Consider the following 13,405-nt stretch of genomic DNA (forward strand, 5'->3'; position numbering starts at 1 on the left):
AAGGAGCCATCGATACTTAACTCGTACCTGGAACCAACTCTATAGAAAACTCTACTTCATGTTTTGGAGGCAAATCACTTATATCATCCGGAAATACCTTGGGAAATTCATAGACAACCGAAAGTTCATCACTTGTAGTTTCACGGTCAATTTACAATGATGCGAACAAAGGAAACATCACAGCCTCATTTCTAAGGCATTCACTCATTGCTTAGTGGTCAATAACATTAGTTCTCCACCATCACCAAACTTTGGAAACCTCAATGTCTTATTGAAACAATTGATATGAACATAGTTGAACTCCAACCAGTTCATTCCAAGGATGGTCAAAGGACATCCTTTACAAACAAGAGTAGTAGTAACAGAACCACTAGCAGGAGTACCTATTACCATACTACCATCCATAGAAGACAATTTCAATCCCAACATAGTAGCACAATTGTAACTCCCGTTTATTTAATTTAATTATTTAATTAGTTTATTTCGAATTATTTGGTGAAATTGTGAATTATATGTGAAATTGTGTTGTTGGAGGGTGTGGCTAGATATTAGAGTTTATGTTATTTTATTATATAGTTGAATAATAATAATAGAATAAATGAGTAAATAGTTAGTGGGCCTATGTTGTGTTATCATGAGGAATAGTGGAGGTGTGTTTATTAAGTCCATTAGTGTAGTAGAAAGTTAGTAAGGAGGTTAACATAAAAATAAGAGAAAGAAATAGAATAGAGAATTTGGAGAGAACGTGAAAAGAGAAGGTTTTCGTGAAAGAGGAGAAGAGGCACAAAGAGGCTAAAGCAAGGATTCTCATTGAAAGTGTATAGCACCTTCAATCCAAAGGTAAGGGTGGAGTTCTAATCATATGAAATTGGGTATGATGATTAGTATATAGGAATGAGTTTGGATTTCTATGTTGATGTTTTAGGTTTTTCTTTGATTTCATCTTCTTTGTGCTTCGTATGGATTTTGCATATGAATGTTGTTATTGATTTTGTATTGGTATGATGGTAATATTGTTGAATGTATGGTGTTAGTTCCTATAAATAGGTTGTTATAAATGTTATATAATCGTAGGATTTCGAATTCTGAAATTGGTACTTTTTACGGAGTCAAATTCGGAGGTACGGAACGCCTCCAACAGAGAACATCGCACTTTTTGGGTTTGTTGTTATGTCTGGCTCGTCGGGCGAGAGAGGCTTCATCGGGCGAGGGGTTCGAGAAGGTTAGCTACTGCCTTGCTTTGCCTGGCGAGTCATCCCATTTGTCGGGCGAACCGAGTCAGAATCAGAATTTTGTAAAGGCCATAACTTGAGTTTCCGAACTCCGATTGATGTGTCATTTGAAGCGTTAGAAAGCTAACACAATGAACGATAACCTAATAGAATAAAATGATTTATAGGATGTAGTATTGATCCGCTGTCGCGCGCAGATCAAAATGAGTTATTTTTCAAAACCGTAGTACAGCGACAATTTAACTTGAGTATCGTCTCTCAAGGACTCTTAATCATTACTAACTGAAATCGAATTGGGGGGGGTTAGTTTGGTTCGATTTATAGAAAAAGCGCTTAAAATAAGTGATTCTAAAATAAGCCATTTTGAAAATAAGTGATTATGGAGTTAAGCTAATCTGCTGTTTCGGTTCCTATCTATCATCGATTACTACAATATCACTGTCCTAAGCGGAATCTATTCATATTTGATCACAACAACAATCCACAAGCGAGATAGAAATTATAAGAATTATGTTTCTCTTTTCACTGAATTAAGCAAACGGTTAATAAAATCAGCGGATTAACGGATTAAGCAAACGATAATACGCATTCGATTGTAGGAAAACATAAATCAATCAAATTAACAAAACTATATATGATGATTTGAATTAAGCAAACAAACAACATAAACAGAATTGATATGAATAGAAAATGAATTGTGCAATTGTATTAACCTCAAGTTTTGGAATCCGAATTACAACAGATCAACTCAGTAGGGATTAGTTTGCCATGGGATCGTACAAAAATTCCAAATCGTGAATAGTATTTTCGTGATGAACAGTACCCAATGAATAGTAACGCGGCTGCTACCCTAAGGGAAAATAACACAACCCGTTTTACAATCCAACTGGGTCAAACATACTACCCAGGTCCAAAACCAATTGACCCGAAACTTAACTAAAACTAGTGCTGCAACTTCAACGAATTTTCAGGCCCTTCTACAGTCCGATTCTGACTTTGACTCCAACATAAGAATTGTAGCTATTTCTCTTAGCTTTCCGGCGATTATTAGAACGCCTCAATCGGACTCCTGGAACTCCAGTTATGATCGTTTCCGTGCAGACTGCTAAAGCTGAAAATTAAATACGAAAATCAAATAACAATAAAAATAAATTAAAATATAAAAACATTATAAAATACAAAAATAAGACAAGCAAACTATGGAAATGTATAAGTACAAACATAGAGGAATGCGCATCAAAATGCACTGATCAAGTATCCTAGTATTTGTATTAGGATTTAGTGATGAGACGATGTAGTTATAACATAGTAAGAATGCTCTTTGCTATGAATCGACGTAACCATGTCATGATATAACTTGATATGTTTTCCTTATGACGATATGATTTTATAGAGATGATGATGTGTATTTTCCCTATGATGAAATAATGATGCCTCGTGATGAATTGACAATAAATGTGATTTTATTAAGAAGTTGAATTAACCATGTCATGTTGTTACTTGAGTTGTGTAATATGATGTTTGATGCTATTATGAAGATGTATGTATGTATGAAACATGCGATGAATTGATGTTGTTATGATGATGTGTGTAATACAAATCCTGTGATGAGGTATGAAATAACCAAATGAATTAATGTTGTCATGACGATGAAGCGATGGCCAATATTGACGTTTGTGGAAGGCTTATGCCTTGTGGTTGCATAATTGTTGTTGTTGTGTTGCATGTTGTATCGCGTACATTGCATTTGCGATGGCCTGGATTAGAAAACTACGATGGCCTGGATTGGCAAATTACGATGGCCTGGATTGGCAAACTAAGATGGCCTCAATCCCATTGTGTGGATTGAGTGCAAATTGTGATGAAGGTGTATACCGTGTTGACGCCTCTATTTATTGGCAATTTTGCGATGAGGGTGTATGCCCTATTGACACCACATACATTTGCATAGTTCTTGGTCTCATGGAATTTTGCATGATGATGAATGATGATGAGTTATTTTGTGATGAATCCTTGTATAACTACTGATGTGATGATGAGTCGTTCTGGTTAAATACTTGCATAGTAATTGTTAATGAATGATGATGAGCTGCTTAGTGATGAATCTTTGTATAACTAATGATGTGATGATGAGCTGATTGTTGTGGAATACTTGTATACTACTTGATGATGTATGATATAGATATTTTGTGAAGTGGTGAATTGTGTATGACTTTATTCTCATATACTTGTTATCATACGCTTTCTTATATTGTTATGATATCTCACCCCTTTTGTTTGAATGTTACCCCTATGTTAGTAACACGCAAGTAATTCAAAGTAGCTTGAGATTGAGGTTAGCTGAGGAGATTGTCTCATAGTGTGTAGAATGAGTCGGTGTCAACTTTGATACATAACACTGGGGTTAATTGCATTTGTTTTGTTATGCTGGGAGTAAAACCTTTGTAGAACTCCACTTTGTTGGATTTATTTAATGATGTAAGTTGAATACTGAATTATGATGATTATAACTTATGCTGGAAAGTTAAGAATAAATATTGTTGATGTTTCTCTGCTGCGAATAAAGGAAATGAAGCTTAGATATGATGAATATGTTATTATGTGTTGTGTTTCCTGTTATATGAGTATATGTGATGAATGAAGGTGACATCCTAATCGTCTAATTGTTTTAATTCCTACTATTTATTTTATAAAATTATCGTTGGGGAATTAGGGTGTTACAACAATCAAGTGAAATAAACGAATGAGTAGCACCAGTGTCAATAATAGCAACCAATTTGATATTGTTAATAAAACAAGTACCTCGAATCTAGTTGTCCTTCTTGGATTCTTCTATTCCACTCAAAGCAAACACTCTACCAATGGTCCTGGCAACATTAGCATCCTTCTTTAGCTTCTGGCACTAGGTGCTGATATGACCCTGTTCGCCATAATTAAAACAAGTCGGATCATCATCCTTGCAGTCAGGAGCATGATGAATAGTCTTACCACATTTGTAACATCTCAGCACTTTATTCTCACATTCATTAAAATGGTGACCTTGTTCACCATACCTATAACATTTGACAGGAGCGAAAGCCCCTCCCCCACTTGTCGTCTTCCAGTCGGAAACCTTCTGTTTCCCCTTCTCAGTTAAAGAATCATAAGGCTTCCTACAATCATGATGCAGTTTTCCTCTCTTCTCATTCACACTCTTGTAATGAGCCGAATGAGCAATGTTGTCCTCTTCATTAATCTGACAACTATTCACCAATTCCGCAAACCTACAGATCTGCTGATATCCAATTACCCATTTGATCTCCAGACGCAACCCACTCTCAAACTTGATACACTTCAAAAACTCAGCCGTCTCCGCGCTATAGTGTGGATAGAAATTCATAAGCTCCAGGAACTTACCAGTATACTCAGTAACATTTGAATTCTTTTGTTTCAGCGCAAGGAACTCCATCTCTTTCTTTCTCCGGACATCTTCGGGAAAATACTTTCTCAAGAACTCCCTCGTGAACACAACCCAAGTAATCACCTCACCAATAGCTCCCAATCTTTGACGAGTGCCAACCTACCAGTCATCTGCTTCTCTAGCCATCATATGAGTATCATAATGTACCTTATGCGCTGCAAAACAATCCATCACCCGGAAGATCCTCTCAATCTCCTTAAGCCACTCTTGTTCTCCATCTAGATCATATCGACCTCTGAAAGTAGGTGATTTCTCCCTCTGGAACATACTCAAACTACGCGACTCGCCCATCACTCCAGCATTAGGATGATTCTGCATAGCCTGAGTAACAGCCTCTAAGGCAGCAACAATCGCAGCATCGTTTTTTCCAGCCATACTCTGTTCATACTAAAATTAGCATCAAGGTTAGAATAACTATCGACAGTATTCAACTGTCACACTATAGACTAAATAACCTGGTCACACGGACCGACCTCCTCTGATACCACTAATTAACACCCTTCTAACTCGCATGAAATATTCGCAATATAATACAAATTAAATCAAATAAAACATCCACACAAGGGTGTCACCTTCATAAATAAAATTCCTGCTCCGTAACACGGGTTCTCAAAATTATGTAAATCGAACACTTCTTTAATAACACAATAATAACATATATTGTCTCGCAGCGGAATTCATAATTTGAAAATATCTTTATCAAACTTCATAAAACATCATTCATAACTTCACCGTTGAAACGACAAAAGGACTCCATGAAGCTATCTTCTAACTTCCCGGTCTATTCCTGATTACCTGCGTGTTACCCACGTGAAGGAAACATTCAAATAGAAAGGGTGAGTATTTCATAATTTTTATATAAGACATAAGGAATAAATATATTAGTGGCACACAAATAATCAACAACGACACATACACCGATATGACGTATCCTCATGCTTCACACACTTACTCACACCTACACATCATCATATAATTCAATCACACTCATCAATTAATTCAACATTCACATCACGAGTAATGAAACATCATTCAATCATGCAATGTCACAAACAATGCAATGCAACACCACTTGACTCATGCATGTGGTCCCAACACTTCACTGATGACTCAGTCATCATTCTCCAAAGATCTCCACCAATATGATCGATTCCTACTTGGAACCGGAGTACTTCACAATATCGCACCCAATCGCACAATCGGATTGAGTCCATCACTGGACCATTTATCCTGCAAACATCACTGGATTATCGTCCAACAATATGCTATGAATGTATGATGCACAACTTCACAATAATTAATGACCACGGCTAGTCAAATGGAATCATCATTCATTTATTCATCATATCACATAATCATCTCAACTACACAATCATCACAGTCATGTCAATCAAAACAACACATACTTCTCAATTGTCATGTTATTCAATCATCACAACATCATAGAATTACAACAAGCATATACATACATGTAATTGCATAATCAAGTTTCATGTAAACAGATCTCTAAACCCATCCAAACATACTTATTAAATTCTGGAAAATTACTCGAAAATTAGTATAAATCATAAGCTTCGATAATTTAAAGTCATTTCAAAACGTCTCAATGGCTCGCGTTAAGCGCCCCCTGCCCGCGCTACGTGCGTTCCATTATTCTTGGACCCTTGTTTTTCTTTTGGTAGGGCGCTCTGCGATTTGTGCAAAACAATTCTACGCTAACAGCCTCATACCAGTCCGAGTTTTCCACCAAAAAATCTATTTTAATCATTATTTCCCTGCGATTTAAGGCCTATTAACCTAGTTCTAACATGTATTAGTCATTACAAACATCAAATCACATTCGTTCATCACAACTCCAATACCCATCATCAAACCCTAGACCTTCAAATCCATAAACATGGTGGATTTGACTCTAGTTCATGTCATCATTCACCAATTCCTCAATTAACAACATCACATAACATACAAACAACATAAACCAAACAATCATCGTCATAGTTCATCAAGATCATCAAATTCATCATAAAACCCAAATACATAACCCAACCTAAAATTATCAATCCCTTAAGGCAAATATAATAATTAGGATAACCCCCATTACCTCAAATTATTGGTTAGCTTGATTCTCTTCCCAAATTCTACGGTTGATTCTCATTCTCTTCTTGTTTCCCTAGCTCTCTCTTTCTTTCACGCTTCTCCAAAAATTCTATGATGAATGAATATTCTCCCCTTTTCCTTTATTTACTTAGTTAGCCTTCGGACTCCTAATATGATATCCCTATTTTGCCCTTACTAACTCCACCCCATATTATCTCCTTTATTTTATTTTAATTAAATAGTAATGCTAATTAGAATTATATTTATTTTATTAATCTAACTAAGACCTTAATTCAACTACCTCATACACATCAACATAAACATCACATGTCCCATAAACATCATCGATACATCATATTGATTCATATAATCACACAAAACAATTAAATATTAGATTAAATAATCAAATCTAATTTTCGAGGTGTTACAAGCAAGGAGTATACTCTACTCCCTCTGAAAGTATATTTCTCCCTCTTTGTCATAATCAAAAAGGCGAATAAACATGCAAGATATAATATTAAATCAGCAAGCACAAATAAAAAATTTTAAAAAAAATTATTTAATTGAAAAAACTGGAGTACAATGACGAAATTATAATAGGAAAGGAAAAGATATAAAGGCAATAAAGCAAGAACAGTTAAGCAAAAGACTAGTTTGTTTATTTATCATCATCCATATTAGGCACCATTGCTCTTTAGTTGAGAAGATGTAAGAGTCATAGGAGGAAGATTCTTGGAAGGTGCGAGCTCTTTTAGGTGCCATTTTGTGATGATGAAGAAATGAAAAAGCACTAATAACACAAATGCAATGCACAAAAGATATGGTGGGATGAGATGAGAAAGAATGGAAATCATACCTTAATTAATATACACTACCTATTCTATTACATGATGGTTCTAATTGATTAGGAGCATTCAATTCAAGAAGATGGACGTTGGAACTAGCTATTGCAAGTTTCAATGTTTTAATCAATTAGGTAACTTCCTAATCAATTATTTGGTGAGCCAAAATTTGAATTTTGAATTTCAAATCATCTAATCAATTAGGTCATGAGCCTAATTAATTAATTAGGGTTTTGTAAACATTTTTTTATCTTGTGTTGAACTTTAGCTTTGTCTCACTTATTTTTGCACCTCTGACCAATTTGTTAGCACCCCTTTCTTAACAAAAAATTATAAAACTCAACTATTTTATTAGTGAAAATATTTTTGAAGGATGACCGGTTTTATTCGCACTTATTTAAAGGGTTAATCAGAGTTTTCTGATTATTCCACCTTTTAATAATGTACTACCTTGATTATTAAGTAACCTTGACAAAACTTCCCATTTTGAGGGAACGAAACATACTGTTGTCCTTCTTTATGGATCATTGGATGCGAGAGTTGGTTAAAAATGATAGATATGTCCACTATAAACACATATTCTTAACCTACTAAGTGAAGTTGATCTTTCCTTCATGGCTTTGGTTTTGTTGTTTTGCAAGCATTTGCATAATTAATTGGACAAAATCAGAATTGGACAAATAATATCCATGGTTTGTATACGTGGTAGATTGCAATGCAAAAACATATTGAGTTTTTGTAGAACATCTGATCTTCTTGTATTTTCTTGAATTATAGATTCTAGACATCATTTAGGGGTATGAAAGGTGTTAATAAAGGGTTTATTAATAGAGTGATTCAATCAATTTACATGTAAGTTTGGAATGATTGATATTCATTCATCAATTGGAAAGAGAGTATTATAAATATTAGACTCTAAATAATACTACATCCGTTTTTTATTATAAGTCGTTTTAGACTTTTCACACATGTTAAGAAAAATAATAATTGTTGTATGAAAATGAGAAATTATGAAGGTTTTTACAAAATTGTCCTTTATTGATGACATGTGAAAAATAAATTTGCATAATTGAAAGGAGAGAGAATAATAAATATTTAAGAATATAATAGAAAAAATATCATTAATTATCATTGGAATTATAAAGCGACTTATATTAAAATATATCTTTTTTTTACAAAAAGATTTATGATAAAAAAAAGAGAAGAGTAACATTTAGAGTTATTTTATTTTGTTAGTACAAGACTTTTTAAATTTAATTAATATCCATTTAAGCTAGTTTATTCTTCTATCGTAAATTACAACTTTAAAATATATTAAAATATTTTTTTCATAAATCATAAATTTATTCTATTTATTCATGATCATTGTGGATCACATGCACTTCAAAACTTTCCAATTGGTTAAGAGGCAATAACATGTTCCTTGTCTAACAAGTAGTTGAAGCCCAATTAATTTAAAAAGGCTTCAAACGACACCAAAATATCTATTTCAAAAAAAGGTACATAATGGCCTCAAATGACACCAAATTTAGTCTTTTCACATTTATTTGTGGATTGAATTCAAATTTAATTTTTCTATTGTCTCATTCATGATTTTGATTTCTTAGCAGTGGTTGTAGATTTTTGGTTTTAGAAGTATATTTTAAACCATAATCTATTCGTTTAAAAATATGATTGAGTTGATTTTTTTTTACTTAAATTTAAAATAATTTTTAATTAAAATTCAAAAATAAAAATTATTTATATTTTCGAAGTTTTTAAAATTAAAAAAAAAATAGATTTTATTTTTAAACATAAAATAGAGAATCATCTCAAAACCTTTAGTTTTTAAAATGTTTAATTTTCTTTATACTTGGATTGAATTTATGTGATTTGACAAATGAGATACTTATTGGCAACTTAGCTAATTGTATATAAATAGATTGCTAATAGAAAAATTATATAGCTTGCATCTTTTTTACTTTAACACCAAATCTTCCTATTTTATTTTTGTAAAATCTAAAAATTAATATTTATTTATGTTTGTAATAAAATAAAGAGAAATAAGATAAATGAGGAGAGAGAAAAATATAATGATTCTGTATTATTTCATCAATATATTTCTACAAAGAGATTGATCTTATTTATAGAACAATATCCAGATAATGTAATAAATACAAATTGTTATAAATAAGGAATAAAATCATTGGGAAATAATCATCCAATTATTCATAACATTCACTTGAATGTTTATTTTGGATATGACTCGTTAAAATTTTTACTAAAAAGACCCGGTGGGAAAAATCTAGTGAAGGAAAAAAGAATACAATATTTTTTTTAAATAAATTTATTTCTCCCCCTCAACTAAACGATTATTTCTTCAACGATGAAAACCAATCTTTTCTAATAGTTGATTAAAAGTTCTACTTTGGAGTGGCTTTGTGAAAAAGATCAGCAAGATTATCACATCAACGGATTTGTTGGATGTTTATATCTCCATTCTTCTGAAGATCATGAATGAAAAAAAACATTGGAGAGATGTGTTTTATTCAGTCTCCTTTAATGTAATCATCTCTTAATTGAGTGATGTAAGCAGTATTATCTTCATATATGGTCGTTGTATTTATTTTTCTAGAAGACAAACCACAAGTATTTTGTATGTGTTAGATTAAGGATCTCAACCAAACACATTCTCGACTTGCCTCATGTAGTGCTAAAAGTTCTGCATGATTAAATGAAGTTGCTACTATTTTTTGTTTCACCGAGCTCCATGAAATAGTTGTACCACCATATGTAAACAAATAACCTATTTGTGATCTATCATTGTGAGGATCTGACAAGTAATTTACATTTGCATAACCTGTTAATTCGAGTTTGGATACTTTGGTAAAGTTGGTAGCTCACCTTCAGTAAAAGTCGGATCAAGTTACAACCTAAGATCTATGACCATATTATGCTAATTGTTCGTATTTCGTTCATTCCATCGGTATGCTCTCAGGTACCTCTAATTGTGATATGTTTGCCAGGACCAAGGGGTCTTTCTGTGGAAACCTTCACGAACAATCGTCGTTTTTTGATGGTTTTTCCGCTTCTCACCGCTGCTCTTTCCACACCTCCGGATATCTGGTGCCAAATCGTCGCCTGTTTCCTTATTTCTTCGATAATTGAGTTGACTATCTTTGTGGACCGCCGATTTACAAATATCATTAACCACAGAATTTAGTGAGCGGCGCCAAATCTTTCTATGGATTGCTTCTTTCACCGCTTTCGCCGTCAAAGTGCCTATGGTACCAATTTTGAAGGTATTCCTGCCAAAATTGGGAGCCCACGGGTTTTTAAGATTTTCAATACCCATGTTTCCCGAAGCAACACTTTACACTTTGTCTTCAGTAAAAGTTGGTAGCTCACCTTCAGTAAAAGTTGGTAGCTCACCTTCAGTAAAAGTTGGTGTATCCTTTTGTATCTACATCTTCAGTAAAAGTTGGTGTTTAAATCTTTTCCTACCTTCAGTAAAAGTTGGTAGCTCACCTTCAGTAAAATTCGGCGTATCGTTTGTATCTACATCTTCAGTAAAAGTCGATGTTTAGATCTTTTCCTACCTTTAGTAAAATTCGGTAGTTCACCTTCAGTTAAAGTCGGTGTATCTTTTATATCTACATCTTCAGTAAAAGTTGATGTTTATATCTTTTCTTATCATTCGATATTTTGCATCGATTATGCCTCGCTGACTATCGTCCTGGTTTTCTGACATCGATTATGGCTCGGTGCCGTTTGTTTCTTACCATTCGGTAGTTTGCATCGATTATGACTCGGTAACTATCGTCTTGGTTTTCTGACATCGATTACGACTCAGTGCAGCTTATGGCTTTATGCCTCGGTGACATTTGTCCTTGACCTTTCTGGTGCAAGATGTTTTTCCTAGTGAAGTTTCTTTTCCCAGCAAAGTGGAGTCCTTTCTTCTCCCTAGTGATGTTAGGTTTCCTTCTATTTCATAATCGTGTCTGATGCATTCATTAGCATTGCATTGTACCTAAGATTCAAAAATTGTGTGTTTTATATTTAAGTCTCTTCAATCACGTCAAGATGAAGATTTCAATATTCGTATATCCAGATAGAAGAAACTTAAATATGGGGCATCTTTCATACCCCCATTTTTTACTCAAAATTATCCATTCATTTGCATTCTAATTATTGATCAAGATCACAATCTTGAGGGTTGTTCTTTTGATGATGTGCTCATCTTATCTTTAGAAGGGACCATCAAGCACCTATATTTTATCTTGTATATATACCACACTAACCAAAATACAAAAATATGTCTTTGTCTTTAATATTTTTTTATGCAAGGTAGGTATTGAAGCAAGTGTATCTACACTACTCCTAAGTTAGGGTTTTGAAGGTAATCTTCAATTGACTAAGCATTCATGGAATCTAAATGGATTGAATTCAAGAGGGACTTCTTATCATCAAGTTTCATGTTCTAAGCATCTCCCCACTTCATTTGGTTAAGCTCATCTCAAGATTTTGTGGTTTGATTCATCAAAGAACTTCATAGGTTCATGTGTTTATTTCCATGCCTTTTTCAATAAGTTTCATCAAGCTATGAACCTCACAATCAAGTGCGCTTCAAGATAACATCATTCTAAAGTCTTATGTACTTCCTCATGTCTTATCATGCAAGAAAATTTCAAAGTATTTCAAGTTGATTCAAGAAGATAAACCTAGTTGGACAAGTTCTTGGTTCTATGGTTAGAAAGGCATAACTTTCTTAAGTTTCAACATTTTTGAGTGCTTATTTTTGAAAAATACTCTCCTTGACATCATCAACAACTTCTCTTCATAAGTCAAGAAGAAATTTTATGGAGAAAGTCATCAAAAGTTAGAAGACATTACAAGTCTCCTTTGAAAGTTAAGGAATTGTGTACCAATTTCAAAGGATCATAACTTGCTCAATTTTTATCATCTTGAGCCCATTCTTTTTTAATAATAATCTTAAGAGAGTCTACTTTGATCCATATTTGAAGTTCAAGAGCAAAATATAAGTGGAATATCATGTTTGAAGAAGAGACATTATAGGTCATGATGGGATATGCCTAGGGTTTCATGGCATAACTTGTGTGCAAGACTGTCCCAAGGCCAAATGATTGAAAAATCACTTTCTCTTGCATAAATTTTGTACTTAGCTTATTTTTCTATTCTCTACAACTTTAATGTTGAGACTTTTGGTAAATTCAAGCTCTAAGATGCATTTTTGGCATATGCATCGAGGTGTTTGATGAAATGACCTCGAGGGAATGCCTTGTTTTTGTCCAAGTTGCTAAAGCTATATCTTTTGATTCATGGAACCTATGAAGTTGATTCTTTTTACATCATGTTTTATGTAATGATAATAGTATTAGGCTCAGGAAAGATTGGAAAATACACGAGCCAATTGGTATAGGCCTAAGGTTGAAGTGAGTTGACCAAGAGTGCCCAAAATTGCTAAATTTGGCTAAGTGTTTTGGGCATCTTTTTCATCCACTTTGAGAAGCCATAACTTTCAATTCAGATCACCAAATGCAACCTTTCTTGGAATATTGTAAAGCTTGCAAGTTCCTCTTTCCAAAGGGCCCAAGATTGCATCATAAAGCTTCCTACATTGCTTACCCCATGAATTCAAAGTTGGTACCTTTAAGCTGAAGAAAGCTCATGATCAGTTTGGTCAATCTCCAAATTACTCAAAATTAATCCAATGTGGCACGCGTTTTTGCATCTAAACATGTTTAGCAACCTTCCATAAGGAGCTCAGTGCATTG

The 13,405-nt window shown here is 33.7% G+C and overlaps 1 protein-coding gene across 1 annotated transcript; it reads right to left on the bottom strand.

Moving 5' to 3' along the window:
- Positions 1 to 4,134: 4,134 nt before the first annotated feature.
- LOC131630660 (uncharacterized) lies at positions 4,135 to 10,965 on the bottom strand. Its single transcript, XM_058901420.1, has 4 exons — positions 10,662 to 10,965; positions 10,313 to 10,443; positions 4,840 to 5,070; positions 4,135 to 4,791 (listed from the first exon to the last, which is right to left on the bottom strand). The coding sequence occupies exons 1-4, from the start codon at positions 10,963 to 10,965 to the stop codon at positions 4,135 to 4,137; spliced, it is 1,323 nt and encodes a 440-aa protein (XP_058757403.1).
- Positions 10,966 to 13,405: the final 2,440 nt, after the last annotated feature.

This window comes from Vicia villosa, unplaced genomic scaffold (genome assembly GCF_029867415.1).
Source record: "Vicia villosa cultivar HV-30 ecotype Madison, WI unplaced genomic scaffold, Vvil1.0 ctg.000714F_1_1_3, whole genome shotgun sequence".
NCBI classification, from domain to species: Eukaryota; Viridiplantae; Streptophyta; class Magnoliopsida; order Fabales; family Fabaceae; genus Vicia; species Vicia villosa.